We start from the raw sequence: 18,036 nt of genomic DNA, 5'->3' as shown, positions 1-18,036 counted from the left end.
TAGAGATTTGGAACTTCACACTTTCTAATGGGACAAGAGAACGGTTGAGAAACTTTGAGGTCTGCGCCAATATATATATATATATATATATGTAGCCGGGGTAAAAAACATATACCTTGACAGTTAAAAGAGTGTGTGCGTTCGCATATATATTTATTTTTGAGTATTAGATAGGAAATTTGAAATGAAAATGAATGCCTTCAAAAACATTAACATCAATATAAAATATCATATCTATAATAATTTTTTTTTTTTACAATGTTTATAGACTATAAATAGTTGTTTGCTTGCGGGGTTTTCTATTGTTGGGCGAGTGTGTCAGGGGATCATGTCTTCAAGTAGTGCCATGTACCCAACTTTCAAGTTAAACAGTGAGTTGTAACAAAAACATTAAATGGTAAGTTCTTGGGGTCCTTGGTTGCAATTTGGTACTTACAAATAAAGAAAATGAGATGGACCAACGTACAAGAACAATAGAATGCCAGAAAATCGAAAATACTAACCATTATGAAAAAAATTCGAGCAATTGTAATACAGAAAATCGGAAGGAGAATGACAGAGCGGCTAGGCTTCTATTCATCCAGGTGTTGTAGTTCGTGATTGCAGGAGACTTGTTACCCTCTTAAAGATACGTGCTAATCTAAGAGAAATCATACAAATGGCCAAAGGAGGAAGCGTCTATGTCAAAAAGTCTAGTTGCTAGTTGATGTGGTGTGCTCGTTGAAGTTGAAGAGATTATAACATCCCAAAAACCTTAACCTCAAATTAATTAAGTTAAACAAAATTAAGTTAGTAATTGAGGAAAATTTGGGTAAATTAGCATGGTATGTGGTTTAAGAGAATTTACGAGCCTATTGGATTGTAATTATAGCCTTAGAATTGGGTTCAAAATAATAATGGGTCACATAAGCCCTAAAAAAGAAAGAAAATAGGAGGAAGGATGTCTCCATGTCATACGTCATGGCATCTGCGCTATATGCTGCGGCACATGGCGCCTTTTTGCATGAGACCAACATGCTCTATGCCACATGTCATAACGTAGCTAGCATGTGCTACAGCCCATTGCCAGAATTTATAATTTATTAGACACAACTTTGGTGCAAAAAAAGGAGAGAAAAAGAGAGAGTTGAGCTAGAGAAAAGAAGAACACTAAAAGAACTCTATTAAGACTTGGAATTTGGAAACATTGGGAGTATTTTGAAACTTTTAAACATTAAAGATAAATTTTCCAAGCATTAATCTTTTTTTTTTCCCTTTGGATAATTTCTAAGTTAAGGTTTGAAGAGAAGAGTTGATTTTCAAACTCTAGAGGTTATTGGTCATAACCCATTGACTTAAATATAATTAATAAAAATTGTTTAAGTGATTTAAACCCCTCTCTCTTTAGTATTGCAAGTGCCAGTTCATCAGAATAGGACAAAGGAGAACAACTCAAAGCTTAGGATTTCTATCATAAATTTATAGGCCTTGTTTATTTTAAGAATTGATGTGTATAATTTATTATGATATTGTCAACTAGGAGACTACATGTTTGCTTACTTGCGTTATTTGACTTTGAGCTAAGTTATGTGTTTTGGATCCTAAATTATATGTGTGATAAATGTGATATTTAGAAAGGATTAAAATATTAGTACAAGTGAGAAATGAATAAATTCGTGATTGATGATGAATACATATGTTTTATGTAATTGAGACTCTTCCTTCTATTTTGTAAATGTGTTATGTATATATTGTGGTCTATTGTGTAGGTGTCCCTTAGTTTATTGAGTATGATCTAGGGTTAAGTTTAGGTTTTTGACACTTGGAATGAAATTTGCATGCCCAAGTTGTGCTTGGACCGTAAAAGGAGTGATTTTAAAAATGAGTGTTCATCTTTTGATTGAGAAATGATTTAAATACAAAACTAATATTATTAGCTAGAGCTCGAAAAAAACTTTCTATAAATACCTAAATTATTTCAAATAGACATCAGATAAAGAAATAGGATGCATTAGAAGTTTGCTCCTATTGTTGTCAAATGACAACATCATCCTGTGCAATGTGCTGCGGTACGTTCGCCCCTGTTGCTATCAAATAATGACAGTAGAAGCTATCATCATGTGTAATGTACTGCGACGTATGACATAATGTAGAGTGCAACACAAAGCATGAGGAACGTACCATAATGCATCCCTTGTATTTTACACTGATTTGCTATTTTAACCTATATGCAAATGTTTCAATGTAATTTGGTATTCCAGTATTCTATATACTTATTTTAGTTTAGTTTTTGATTTATGAAAATACATTAGAGTGTTTTAAAGGTTTGAAAACTTAAAATCTCATTTGTACAGTTTTACAAACTTGGTTTGTCTCACTTAGATTAATCCTGAAATTATTTTAATTTTTGGAGTTAATTATAAATTAGTAAGGGTAACCTTATAGAGACTTTTAATACATTGTGGCTTACTTTAAAAAGTAACAATTTCTCGTAACATCACCTTTCATTTTTCTTAAAACATTAATTGCAATTTTTTTTTCATATTTCCATTTCTCCTATTTATGAAGTGGTGTGGCTTACAATAGAGCTGAGAAGATGGGCTAGTTTATACGAGTTGGCTTGAATAATCAATCATATGGAATAGGTTAGGTTGAAAAAAAAAATTAACCTAAATAAAAACAAGTCTTTTTAGCCTAAATTAGATAACTAGTAAATCATATGAGTTAACTCTGATAGGCTAAGGTTGGCCCATTTGACCCATATTATTTTTTAAAAAATATAAAAATAAAGAAAAAATGGGAAAATATTGTATATACATGACTTTAGATAAATAGATATGCATAATTTGACTGGTCAATTCATATATTTTGTACAAATATTATGGGTTAACATTTTGGTATATCTAGAATGAATTATCACATTAAGAAATATCATGATGGAACTCTTGATCATTTTCATTTAAGTATATTTTAAAAAATTTATAAAAATAAATTAAAAATAAAATAAAATGGGTTAGTGGATTAGTTCATTTAACTTGTCAGCCTTCAAACTGTTTGGTTGGGTTGAGATTTTTTCAAACCATAACAAAATGAGTTAAACCAAACTCAATTTATATTTTTCTTAATCCATATGAGCCAACCCATATAATTCAGGTCAACACATATTACCAGTTCGACTTATTAAGTCTCCTTCATAACCACCTTTCTTTTAAAAATTTTAGGTAGGTCTGGGCCAAAAGTTAGATTTTAGCCAAAACAATTTAACTACCTCCCTTCTGGAAGTTTAATATAGGCTTGGCCGAAAATTATATTTTAACTCAAATAATAATATAATTCATCTTTCAAACATCTTATTGATATGGGGTCCGAGTCAGACTTTTCTTCTGTTACCCCCCCCCCCGGGCTATAGAAAACCATGTGACAGGTAGATGAAGATCATCCAACTCACGTCAATCCAAATTTACATTTTTAAATGGTGGAGTTATTTTTTAAAGTGTGTTAATAAAGATTATCTTTATTCTAAATTTTGTATTTATAAAATTATAAGTAATCAAAAATAAAAAAACATAAAAGAATAAACTGCATTGTCTAATTTTAATTTGGATGGTTTATATTTATACCCAGCATCTCAGGCGAGGAGAGAAGCACTGATCCAGAACACCCTGGGAGAGAGAGCAGTATTCGAATCTTTGCACCGAAGCCTGAATAAATTAAATTAATCAATTAACTAAATAAATACGTTTAAAAAACTCATAATAAGACTGAGCTCTAATCATGTTTTCCCCCCTTTTCCCTTTGTTTTCAGAGTATTAATAAGTTTTTTTTTTTAAAAAAAAGAATAGTAATAAGTTTTTCATTCGGGAAGTTTGTCGATTCCTGAACAGAGAAGATTTGGTCAAAAGAAAGAAAAATTCCCCGACAAGAGATGAATTAAATATGAACTGGATAAGTCTAAGTGTTTAATTACCTTGTTTATTTAAAAGTATTGGGCACTATGACCATCTCATCTTTGTTGGTTAAATGAACAAATTGAACCCAACACGTTTTACAAAGTCAATTGCAAAACGCCTATAAATTTTATTTTGTTATCATCTTGAAGTTGACTAATTTGATTTTAAATTTATAACTGAAATTAATTGAATTAGGTATGGACTCAAAAATATATTATTTTATTTTTATAGATATCTCAATATAAATTCTATACATGTTTAATCTCTCTTGTATTTTGCGTCCGACCTCTTTATTTTTAATATTTTTATAGTAATTTTTAAAATTATTATATAGTAAATAAAAATAAAAAGATTATAAATCTTTATAATAAGGTGGGTATAAGACCTGCAGTAAAAAAAAATAAAACGGATAATTTTGGCAGAACTTATTTAAATCAAGTTTAAAATATTTTATTCTTTTTAAAAAGTTTATATAGTCAAATTTGGCACTAATACTTTCAGGTTTATTTGGGCCAGCCCAAATACCCAAAATTCTTTAAAATAATTTTTTTTATTTTTTAAATTAATTTTAATTTTTAAGTAATCCTATTAAACATAAATTATTATTTTAAATTTAAAAGAAGAAATAAAAATATGACTTATTAACTTTGTATTTATGTAGCTTTGTTACTATTTTATTATTTTATGTATAATTTATTGATGAATATTTTTTACTTATAAATAAATATTTTAGTTGTTTAAATATTGCTATTATGATCATATATAAATATTTTATATATTTTGATTAAATTATATTATTTTAATTATAATCAAGTTGATTTCAATTTAATCATGATTAGACCACTAATTTAAAATTATTGCCCCAATTGATTTAAATTTTTAATAACTTTTGAGTAAACTATACTTTTTATTTTTAAAAATATAAAAAATAGCTATCATTAGATTATATAAAACAAACATTTGATCGTCCACCACCTATATTCCAAGACGTAGTTAATGATGAAAGCAATTAATTAGGAAACTCATATATGATTTAATCTCTTTTAATTTGTATGATCCTTTCTAATCAAAAAATATTATATAAAACAAAATTATTTAATTATGAGTAAAAGAATATTTTTTTGAATTGTTTTTTCTTTAAATTTTTATGTTGTTTAACCCCTACATAGATGGTGTATTTATTCTAGTTTATTCTTAATTTTTAACCAAGCTTGACGTGAATGATAACCAAATAATTATTTAAAATTATTTTTTATTTATTATATTTATCTAGTAAATTCAAAAATTCATACATGTATGATTTTTTTAAAATTATTTTTAATTTTTTTACTTTAAAATTAATTATCTTATTTTAAAAAAATATAAAATATATTTTTTGGGTAAGAAAATGAAGTATAGGACTCAACATTTTTTTAAAAAATAAGGTCTTAAAATATAAAGATTAATATTAAAATATATTTTAAATATTATTTGTGAGATATTTTATTGATTAAAAATAATAAAAATATGAAAATATAAATATTTTTAAAAAATAACTATAATGATGCACTTAGATACATGGTATTTTAGTATAAAATAACATAAAATTTAAAAAATTAATTAATATTTATTGTATTTTATATTTTTTTAAAATTATTTTTTATTCTTGTATTAGGGCCAAGCTTGACTAGAACAATAAAAAATTATTATTTTTTTGACTTGATTATAAAATTTTTGGATGAGTTTGAGTTAACCCATCGGGTTTGACTTAAATTACTGGCTCTAGAAAAAATAAGTAGTGAATATGAAATTAATGCTAAAATATATTCTTTTTAAATCATAATATATGAGATCTTCTAAAAGCCTTACTTAATTCATAATGTAGGGCATTGAGTAATTTTTATAATTATATAAATAAGTGTGGTTTAAAATTTGTAAATAATTTTATTCACTTATCTCCTTTGTATTTTATCTATATTAAAAAGTTTAATAAAAAAAGTCATTTTTAGTTCTCTATTCTTTTATATTGCAACTGAAAGTTAATACCCATATATCGATTTAAAATCTAATTAAATGTAATATATGCGTCGGCGCATCGGTGGAAGAGGATGCACGAATTGTTGAATTCAAACAAACATGCTACGTGATGCATGAAGGGCCGACCGTGTTTCATGTTCACACCTTTGAACGCCACAAACTTTGTTCAGTAACGCAAGAGATTGGCATTTCAAACAGACGAATTTCATTTGATACTAAATTCCTTCGACTGAATATATCTTTTATTATTAAAATTATAGTTTGAACATTAATTTTTGAAATTGGAATTATATATATATATATATATATATTTGTCTGACGAAAGATACTTGATTTAGAAGCTTAATTCCAATACAAGAATTCAACCCTTAAAGTTTTCAATGGCATTTTTCCGTGCTTAATTAAAAAAGATATACTCCTCCATTCAAAATACCCTTAATTAAAAGATATAATTAATAATATTTTATAATTAAGACATGTTATTAAGTAATTATGTGTAAACATAAAAATAGCGTGTAATATTAAAAATAATTAATTAATTTATTGAAAATGTAATTTGAATAAATGCATTTTAATATTGAATGAAAAGAGTATTTTTCAATATGGGATGGTAACTCAAGGATCAAAAGTCAAAACTTTTATTGAAAACATTATATATATATATATATATATATTAAATTTAAGGGTTGAGCGCCGTTGAGGTGATGGATCTCCTTAATTGAGATTTGGGAGGCTTTATAGATTATACATTTAGCAATTAATCTGAAATATTTTTAATTTTGATTTTAAAAAGGTTTTTCAAAACAAGAAGTCAATAAGGTTAACATCTAATTAAATCAAATACAAATAACTAAAATCGTTCAACGAAATAATTAATTGGCTAATTAAGACCAGTTTGCGTATGAAGCATCAAATTGTCAAAACAGGTAGTTTTAAAGAATTACTCTCTCCGTTATTAAATATAAGAGAAAATGACCAACTCATATAGTTTAAAAAAATTAGCTAAACGTACATATAGTTTAAGAAAATTAGTTAAGTGTAATAATTAGGTCTGAAAATTTAAAAACTGGACTAAATTATCCTTGCAATTAATAAAACAAATTTGTTTAATGAAAATAAATATTCCTTCCATACTAAATTATTATGGCACTTTTGAAAAAGTTTTTACATCTCAGGATATAAGACACTTTGAGTAAATTATAGTTTTATTAAATATATCAGTATTACCCTTTTTCTCTCTATAATTACTTTCTATCACTTCTCTTTTTAATATATTAAATAATAGGTATTTTTAAAAGTTTATATTTTTGTCTTTGAAAATAAGATAGTAAAGTGTATTTAATAAGGTTTATTGATATGTAAAATTTTAACTAAAAGTGTCTTATAATTTAACATAGAGAGAGCATTTACTTTATGAGAGATAATATTGAAGAAATGTGATAAATGTTTGTTAAAACTTATAATTTTACTTATAAATAAAAATATAGAGAAACATGGTAGTTTCTCTTATATTCAAAAATGGAGTAGCACATCGTACAATGCCTTTATGAAAATAAAATAAAGATGCTTTTTTACGTCCTGAATTAGAAGACATTTTTTGCAAAGATTTGTTACTTTAAAATATAAAAAATTGATAAAAATAATATTTTATTAAATATAGTTTTTCAAAATTACCTTCCCTCCTTACTATTCTCTTTCTCTTATCATTTAAGGCTATTTGAAAAATTTATATTTATATTTTAAAAATTTTAATTGTAAATATATATTTAATGAATTTTATTGTTATACATAATCTTATTTAGATTTATCTTCTAAATCGAGACAAAGGGAGTAACTTTGTTTCATTAACTCCAAATCAATGTACCAAATTTTTTCTACATATAGAAAAAGAAAACGTATCTTTTTTTTTTTGGTTGAAATAATGAAGTTTCAAATGGTGATAATAAACAAATAAATAAATAAATTTTTTGCCAACAATAAATAAATAATTTTGCATAAACTACCTTTCTGTCTCTTATGATAATATATCCTTGCTATGACAAAATGGTGAAAATATGGATGGGTTGACGTGGTTGTAATAGTCTGTATGAAAAAGATAATTAATTACCTATATATATATATATTTTAAAGTAATTAATATCTAAGTATGATTAGATGAAGCGATGCCGCGAGGCCAGAGAACGATGGCCAGTTGAACCGGTTCAACCACTAGCCAGTAGTCAAGGTAGTAAGGACCGGAATTCTCTAATAACTGAACCAGAAGAAAATGGAAATAGAATTATAGATGGAGAAGGTCATACACTAGTGAACCATGATGAAAATAAATTGCAGCAGTCGCGAAATCTTAACAAAAATACTTGAGATTAAAAAAAAGAGCAAAAAAAAAAAAAAACATACATTGAGGATTACGTACGGTGCCGCAGCTTGCATGAGCATTAGGCAACGCCCACGGTTTCAAAGCGAAGAAGCCACATTCCTTTCCCTGTACCTCTCATTCACGTATTCAACGACGTGGGAATTACAAGCTTCCTCACTTACAACACCTTAGTGAAGCCTGACATCATGACTTGCAGAATCGAACCCATGACTTGAAAATTAAAGTGAAGCCTAATATCATGATCTATAGGACCAAGCCTGAAAGCTTGATTTGCTTTTTTCTTTGCAAAATTCAAATTAATTTTCAAATGTTCGGTATGAAGTCCAAATTTCACATATAAAGTAAAAAAGAATACAAACATTCTTTAATTTGATCATTTAAATTTAAATTATTATCATCTTAATGTAGAAAATTTAAGAGAATATAATTACATAAAATAAATAAATTTATATTTATTAAAGAACATCAAACTTACTTATGCTATGAACTTTAATAATATTTTCTTTAAACAATTTATTGCCGACCTGATCCCTCCAGGACTAAGTCCTAACATGGGTGAGGCCTAAAAGCCCTTTATATCATTTTTGAGCTAATTATTGAATCCTAACTTTTACCAAAATATTGGATGAAGGGGCATTTGTACTGTCAACTCCATCGTATTGGATGATCCGGTTCTTGCAACATTGATAGGTGGCAGGAGCAGCAGGGAAAATGACAAATATAACCGAAAGGGATGGAAAATGAGTAAATACCAATTTTCAATATATATCTCACTCGCTCCCATATTTCAACGCCTCTCGTCATTCATTGCTTCTCGTCTTTGTCTATATATACTGCATTATCATCCTATCATTTTTCCCTCAAACTCTCATTAATTAACATCAAAAGTCACCTGCCTCAGCTCCATCCCTCTCATGGCTTCTCTCTCGAACGGCCACGACCCAAACCCAGATCCTGCGTCCATCAAGATCAAGTTCACGCAGCTCTTCATCAACGGGCAATTTGTTGAGTCTGTTTCAGGTTTGTTACACTCTTTCCCCGGTTTTCGTTCATCCCTCTAAATTTATTCCTGACTCACACTGATCTCAAGCACGACCACCACCGTAGCTGTTACTGGTCTCAAGATTTGTGGGTGATGATGATGAAACAGGGAAGACGTTCGAGACGATTGATCCGAGAACGGGGGATGTGATTGCAAGGATCGCCCAGGGCAACAACGATGATGTTGATGTCGCCGTTCAAGCTGCCCGTCACGCCTTTGACTCTGGTCCCTGGCCTCGCATGTCCGGCTCTGTATGTTTCTCTCCCTCTACCGTCTACGCTACTCCTCCTCCTCCTCCTCCTTTTTATTCCGTTAATATATATGTTTTTTTTAATAAGAACAACAACGTCATAAGTTTATTAAATTCTTCAATTAAATTCTACATTTATTATGTTCCACAAATACGTCCTTCGTTCATAATATAAGGCATATTTATACTCTAAACTATAAGGCATTTTGTGAAGTAGTAATAAATAACTTTTTATCCAAAATACCTTTACTAATATGTCAAAATTACTTATCTGCTACTTCTTAAAATATAATTAATAACGGATGAATTAATAAAAGTAACGTTGAGAAAGATTTCTTAACTACCTAGCTGTTTCTTTCTTCTTAGTTAGTTCATATGTTTTAGTTAAAAATGAATTATATAAAAACCATAGGAATATAACCCTAATATTTATAATTACAGCTGTTAGATTCTCTCCCTTAGTGTGTGTGTGTGTGTGTGTGTTTTTATACTACTTCTCTGCATTGGTACATCGTTTTTATTTTTTATTTTTTCCGAGAAAACATGTGATGGACTCTCCGTTCTTCGAAATAAGTTCACTGGTATTTTTACTAAGTCAATAGTCAAAATCTGGAGGCACTTCTCAACTTTTCTGGTAAATAAATAAAAAGAAAGTTAATTCTAGCCCCCCCATACAATTTTTTGTAATTTGGAATTTGGAATTTGGCCGCCCACATGCATCCTAATCCGTTGCCGTCAACCGTCTAAGTTTCAAACTCTTCATTTTGATTTTCCAAATAATAATAATAAAAGCTAAAATAAAAATAAGTCTAGACGGTTGACGTATAATATAGACAGCCATGAAATCCATTTTTTGCATAGTAAACGGAGGCGATGTATTATTGTTGATCCTGACGCAGAGGGGGCGGTAAAGCCGATTTATAAAGCAGGAAATTGGTTGATTAAAAGAATAATTAAAATTAATGTTTAATGGGACGCGCCAACTTGAGATAGAAAAGCAACAGCTCAGACTCAGCAATCAAGACATATAAAACACCGCCCTGCGTCATTGCTCGCAAGTAGCCAAGTAGGACACTAGAAATGGAACGAATTCATGGAGTCAACTTACATTTATTAGTAAACATCCATACTTTTGTATTTCTCTTGGAGCGTTCCGACTCGCGTGATTGCATGTGTTGTCGTTGATTTTTATGTTTTACAAGATCAATCCGGCTACGTTCTGGCTTCTTATTATGTTTGAATAATTCAACGCTTTACACACATTTACTGATATACTCGTTATCACCAAGAAATATTACAAAAAAAATTTCAGTCACATCATGAGTCCTTGTCATCCTAGCATTGTCAGGAAAAAATATAAGTTTTAGATAAGTTTAAATTTAGACTTGAGGTTTTTTAAATGTTAACTTTTGTTGTTTTAAGAAATAGAACATGTATGGATATTTTTTGAATTTCTCGATCCTGATTCCCATATTAATTAGGAACATAAACCCTTGAGCCCAGATACATCCAAGCCTAAATATTATCGGCTCAACACGTCAGAAGAGATCTTAACGCAATTTTGTTTGGGCACTATTACCCAAAAAAAAAATTTGAGCATCCCCGTGGTGTGTGCACACCCACGCACATCTTGACTCTAAAACCCAGTCAAGGCAAACCTCTATTTGTTCTTTAAAAAATTATTGAAATTCAGCTATTGAATGTCTGTTATATGAACGGTGCACATGTATCAAACAACGAAGGCATTCTTTATAAGAACACATGATGTGAGTGCGTTCTAAGAAAATCAAATAAAAGATGTCGATGGGTTATGTTGTCTTTGTTGCTGTTACGTACTTAAAAGTAAATCGTGTGTGCAATGGTGCTGGAATATTCAGGAGAGAGGAAGAATATTGATGAAATGGGCAGATTTGATAGAACAACATGTTGAAGAACTGGCAGCAATAGATGCCATGGACGCGGGAAAGCTGTACCAGTGGTGTAAGATGGAGATCCCTTCAGTGGTGAATATACTGCGTTACTATGCTGGTGCTGCTGATAAAATCCATGGAGAGGTTTTGAAGATGTCAGGCAATTTCCAGGCTTACACTCTGCTCGAACCCATTGGTGTGGTGGGCCACATCATTCCCTGGAACTTCCCCAGTACCATGTTCTTCATCAAGGTTAGCCCTTCTTTGGCCGCCGGCTGCACCATGGTCGTCAAACCCGCCGAGCAAACTCCTCTCTCTGCTCTCTTCTACGCTCATCTTGCTAAGCTGGTATTTTCCCATCGCAAACCGTATTACCTTCCCTCTTCTCTGAGCTTGTCTTGTGTATATGATCAACGCATTCATACTGTTCTGGTAAGATGGTTTGTTTTGATGACAGGCTGGAATACCGGATGGTGTGCTTAATGTAGTACCTGGCTTTGGGCCCGTTGCTGGTGCTGCTATAAGCTCTCACATGGACATTGATAAGGTAACTGGCATTTCAAGTATTTGGGAGTATTTTAAAAGATCAATTCAGATTGAGGACTGAAGAGGGCTTACAACTGAACTTGCTTTTGTTGGTGTTTTTGTTCTAGGTTAGCTTTACTGGTTCCACACAAACAGGACGGGTAGTGATGCAGGCCGCCGCTAAGAGTAATTTGAAACAAGTTTCGCTTGAACTAGGAGGCAAATCGCCCCTCATTATATTTGATGATGCCGATGTGGACAAAGCTGCAGAGCTTGCACTCATAGGAATCCTTTTTAACAAGGTCAAATTGCCTTCCAGATTCATCATATTCCTTCAATAAGTGGTAATTATAGCTGCAAGCTAAGTGACCCTACCGTATATCTTGGGTTGTGGTTTCTGCAGGGAGAAGTCTGCGCTGCAGGCTCTCGTGTGTTTGTACAAGAGGGGATATATGAGGAATTCGAGAAGAAGTTGGTGGAGAAGGCAAAAGCTTGGGTGGTTGGAGACCCTTTTGATCCTCAAGCTCAGCAGGGTCCTCAGGTAATTAAGCTAGTTCATTCATAAATATGTAAATACAGTATCTGTATAGATACGAAACACACACACACATGGAGTGATTATCCTCCTATACAAATACAGGCTTGTTGACAGGGATTTTTTATGAAACTACTGTATAGGTTGACAAGAGGCAATTTGAGAAGATTTTATCATACATAGAGCAAGGAAAGAGAGAAGGAGCCACCCTATTGACTGGGGGTAAAGTGGCGGGCAACAAGGGATACTACATTGAACCTACGGTGTTCACTAATGTTAAGGTACGTTCCCAAGTACTCGGCCTTATAAGAGCTTCAAATCAGGTATGAGATGTTAAGCAGAGTGACTCAAATTTTCATCCCATATATAGGAGGACATGGTTATAGCACAGGATGAAATATTTGGACCTGTGATGGCACTTATGAAGTTCAAGTAAGTTATAACGTACCTATCGCTATATTTTTATGGTGTTAATTAGTTGTATAAAAATGATGAACATTGAAATGTGGACTATACACACATAACAGAACGATAGAGGAAGCCATCAAGAGTGCGAACAATACAAAATATGGGCTGGCAGCAGGCATAGTGACGAAGAACATAGATATAGCAAATACAGTGTCAAGAACCATCAGGGCAGGAATCATATGGATCAACTGCTACTTTGCGTTTGAGAATGATGTTCCTTTTGGAGGGTACAAGATGAGCGGATTTGGGAAGGATTTTGGGTTGGAAGCACTTCACAAGTACCTGCAAGTTAAATCAGTGATCACTCCTATTTACAACTCTCCATGGCTCTAAGTGCCAGTATGTATCTTATAGGCTAGTACCCTGTAATGTGCCCTTCTCTAATGTTCCTTGTAATGTCTCAACGTCTCAATTTCGTTTTTTATTTATATTTAAATCATTAACTTTTACATAAAATAAGAGACATTTGGATATCTTAATATCCCAAAATGGTAAAGATTTGTATTTTCTATGATTTTTTAAAAATAAAAGGTTATATTTGTGATATTTTTCTTTAAAAATCATAAAAAATATAAATCTTCACCATTTTGAGACATCAAGATATCCAAATGTCTCTTATTTTATGTAAAAGCCAATGATTAGAAAAAATGAAAAACAAAATTGAAACATTAGGACATTACAAGGGACATTAAAAAAGGGTACATTAAAGACCTTTAGCCCATATCTTATGGGGCTTTTCATTTACGAGGGTTCATAGAGTTTCATGAATAACTCAGCATCCTGTTGCGCCTTGTAAATGAAAATTTCTATGTGCGTCTTTGTGTTCCTAATAAGAAAGCCATGATGATTATATCATATGTATGGTTGATTCTTTTAATTTACAAAACACTTGAATATGTCTTTAACCCAAAAAGAAAGAAAGAAAGAAAAACCACTTCAACAATATATCAGCACGCAGATGAATGAAACTATTATATTTTTACTGTATCCAATTTTTTTTATTCAATTTATATTTACAACAGTGTTCAAATTTTTATTTTTATATAAAAAGATCTAAGTCTTCACCTTCATGGCTTTGCATCGTCAAAATCAATTAAAGATCTTGATATTAATGATAATTAAAAACCTCAAAAAATTGAAGTATCATAAAAGCACCATGGTCTTCAATTGCAATTAAAATATTTCTATTTCTAATTATTAAAATAATCAATAAAAGGTCACTCATAAATTTTAAAAAAATTTGGTATTGGTGAATTTGAGAAAAATTACTAGTGAATAGATAATCAATTATAAATTAATAGATAGTTTTATGAATAAATATACATTACTTGTGAATTTAAGGAAAATCACTTGTAAATTTTTAAAAAAAGTACTTGTAAATATATGGAAAGCTAGTTGTAAATGGATATTCAAAAAACAATAGAGGGTTTCTAAATCATTAATTTACAATTAAAACTAAGGTTGTGAAACTCATGAGTTTAAGTAAACTCGTGAGAAAAATGTAAATTCGTATCACAAACTTGGATCGTAAATTCGTAAGAGTTTACCTCTATTAATAAATAACAATTAAAATATGCTTGTAATTTAATTTAAATATATTCAAATATAAATTATTGAAATTAAACTCATCTACATTGATAAATTATTATATATATAACATAAAAGTTTTAAAATAGGGGAACCTATTTTTGATATTTTTGTTTTCTTTTTTTATTAATATTAGTTTTTACATTTCAAGGGTTTTTTTTCCTTTGAACCAGGTTTTATAAATTTTATAAACTAAATTCTTTATAGTATATAGTTAACTCGCTCAACTAAAAAAAATTGATGGGATTAACAAGTGTAACTAAACTTACATCTAGTCTAAATTTATAAATTAGTTGACATGATTTTATAAGTTAAAAATATAAAAACGATAAACTCGAAGGTAAACTCACGAGTTTAATTGAGTTTATATTTAGTTTGAGTTTATGAGTAAGTTGACACAATTTTGTAAGTTGAAAATGTAAAAATGTTAAATTTGTAAAGTCAACTCAAAAGTCTAATAACTATAATTAAGACTATTTATAAAACTAATGTTCTATATATTCACAAAAACATTATATTTCTTAAATTCACAACTAATTATTCTTAAATCACAATTTGCATAAATTTATGACACTATCTATTCATTTATAACTAAAATTTTATAAATTCACTATTGACTATCTTTGAATTTATAAATGACAATAGTACATAAATTTATAAAACCATTTATCCATTCACTGTTCACTATCCATTAATTTACAAATAATGTTACTTAAATTCACAACTAACTTCATTTAAATTTATAAGCCGCATTCAATTAGTTATTTTAATAATTATTTATTTTTAATTATAAATAAAGACTATAGTCTTGCCATGACATTTCAATAATTTGATATATTCAAATGTCATTAATGTTTTTATAAGATTCCTAATTATCATTTTTCCAAAATCTTTAAGATAATCAACTTTCATGATTTTCATCATCTTGAATAATTTTTTAAATATTGATTGAATTACGTAAATAAAATAAAAGCTCTGACTTAAAATTTAATTTCTTATTTTTTTGCCAACAATTAAATATCTAATATATATGTACATTTCTAGGTGATCTAGCTAGGAGATTGAAAATAAAATAGAATTAACTTGATGTAAAATGGGAAACATTATTAGTCAGAATAAAAGTACAATATAGGAATATATATATATATATATATATAAAGGTACAATAAGATAGAGAAAAATGATTAAGGGGCGATTAAGGATGGTGCTAAATTCAACATGGATTAATTGGAAAAAAAAATGGAAGTTAGGCATTATTGATATATATTGAGCCTTTTAAATCAATTTATTCTCTTGATGGGTAAACTATCTAGATCATTAGTCAAAGTCACGGCCCTTGATAGAGGTGGCTGTTAATCTTCCATATATTAATGGGAGGAGGGACCAAGCCCGATCAAAAACCATTGAATTCATTTAAATATTAATATGCACGAAGGCCTTTCTTTCCCTTTTATTTCAAGTTACCCACTCAGATTCAAAACTGAGGAGTGAATTTCCCAGAGTTGAATTGATTGTACGCGGAGTTGGATTTTCTAACATTGTTTAAGTAAATAAAACTTATTTATTTTACCAAGTAGGTGTGACTTATATGATAGCAGTTTGAATCCTTCAAACATATCAATTCAAAATTTGACTCTCCGAGGTGTGCATTTGGATTGCAACATACGATTGTATATTTTGATAAGTTATTATGAATAATTTACCTATTGATTAAAGGGCACTTCCTCCATCCATATATATAAGGTGTTTTTTAACGAATTCATGCATGCATACTAATAAAAGTTTGTTATTAGTTTAAATTCTATTAAAGCATAGTAATTTTTCAATTTTGACCCTAATAATGTCAATTAATATCATGATGGTTGTAGATAAAGCACACAATTAATATCTTTTCTCTTTTACGAAAACAAGAAAAAAAATTATTTAATTACTCAAAAGTATTTTAACACCTCTTATATTTAAAGATAAAATAAGTTTTTGAAAAATGCCCTATATATAGAGATGGAGTGAGTATTTTTTTTTTTTTCTATAGAGCATTCTGGTGATGAGAAAAAAGATATCATTTAACTCAAGTTTTCTTAAAGATTTTATATTAATCACTGATAATTATTATTTGACCACTTTATTAAATATGAATATAGTTGTTGGTTTCACTATTGTAAGAAGGACTTCTAACAATAATTATTTTAAGTTTTTTATTTTAGTTATTAAAAGAAAATTTAAAAAAGGGAGAGAGAGAGAGAAGTGAAAAATTGCCTTTCCATTTAATTGGTGTGGAAAAGACTTTTCACATTGATTATTTGTATAACCAACGTGAAAAGTGTATTGATGATGAAATACATATAATTGGGTACTCTATGAAGACGAGAGGAAAATACATATGCAAAACTAACCTAAAAAGCTGAGCTTGTACAAAAAAAGTAGCTTAGGTTGGGTGATGCAAGGTTTGAATTTGTATTTTGAGCTGAACAAATCTTGTATAAGTTTAGTAGAGTGTCAAGAGTCCTTCAATTATATACTTATTGTCTATTTATTAAAAAAATGACAACAATGTATTCTTTTTGAAATCAAGTTTGGTGCCACTAGGAGTGGATAAGATAACCATTCGCGCTTTGAATTTTCCATGGGTGCACCCTGTCGTGGAGTGTAAGTGCACCTAGAAACCCAGGAGGTGGGAAAAGTGGGTGTGACTTTCTAAATACGCCGTTCCACTTTTGTGCATGGAATCGGATCGCTATTGGTCGCATATAATTCTTAGCTAAACTACTTATTGAATTATCCTTCTCGGCCTAATGCACTAGTTTCGGTTCAAACAAATTAATGTAAAATATACTCACTTTCCCTCTATTTTGATAAAATTGCAAAGATCTCCCGGAACTATTTTCAAAACATAAACTTTAGTTCAATTTTTAATATCATTAGAAATATTTTGTTAAATATTTTAAAATACTTAGTTTTTATTTTTAACTATATTAAAAATTTAAAATTATTAATTTTTCCTTATAATCTAATTGTCTACTCTCTCTAACTAAAGAAACTTCAAATAATTAAGTATGAAAATATTTAGGTAAATAATTTTAAAACATTAGGTTAAAATTCATAAAATTTAGATAAAAATAAACATAAAATTTAATGAATAATTTACGTCTCATTATATTAAATCCCTATTTTATTAATTTTTTGTATATATATTTTAAATATTGTTTTAGACAATTTATGTATTTAAATTTTCAAAATATTTACTAAATAAATATGTTTGTAAAATTAAAATATTTAAAATATTAAAACACATTAAAACAAAGAAAAATTAACAATTGGATGGATAGGAATTAAATATCAAAACTAGAAAGAATGTTTTTGTTTTGTGATTATTAATTCTAAAATAAATTTGTATAAG

At 29.2% G+C, this 18,036-nt stretch overlaps 1 protein-coding gene across 1 annotated transcript; it reads left to right on the top strand.

The window, feature by feature from the left end:
• Positions 1 to 9,182: 9,182 nt before the first annotated feature.
• On the top strand, positions 9,183 to 13,907 carry LOC129309644 (aldehyde dehydrogenase family 2 member C4-like). Its single transcript, XM_054951303.1, has 9 exons — positions 9,183 to 9,342; positions 9,473 to 9,615; positions 11,492 to 11,872; positions 11,982 to 12,071; positions 12,178 to 12,351; positions 12,453 to 12,590; positions 12,728 to 12,865; positions 12,955 to 13,016; positions 13,112 to 13,907. The coding sequence occupies exons 1-9, from the start codon at positions 9,237 to 9,239 to the stop codon at positions 13,383 to 13,385; spliced, it is 1,506 nt and encodes a 501-aa protein (XP_054807278.1). The 5' UTR covers positions 9,183 to 9,236; the 3' UTR covers positions 13,386 to 13,907.
• Positions 13,908 to 18,036: the final 4,129 nt, after the last annotated feature.

This window comes from Prosopis cineraria, unplaced genomic scaffold (assembly GCF_029017545.1).
Source record: "Prosopis cineraria cultivar Desert tree isolate PC_DT_omini unplaced genomic scaffold, ASM2901754v1 PC1, whole genome shotgun sequence".
Lineage (NCBI taxonomy): Eukaryota > Viridiplantae > Streptophyta > Magnoliopsida > Fabales > Fabaceae > Prosopis > Prosopis cineraria.
The sequence above is the reverse complement of the archived record's forward strand: the minus strand, read 5'-3'. Positions and strand labels throughout refer to the sequence as shown.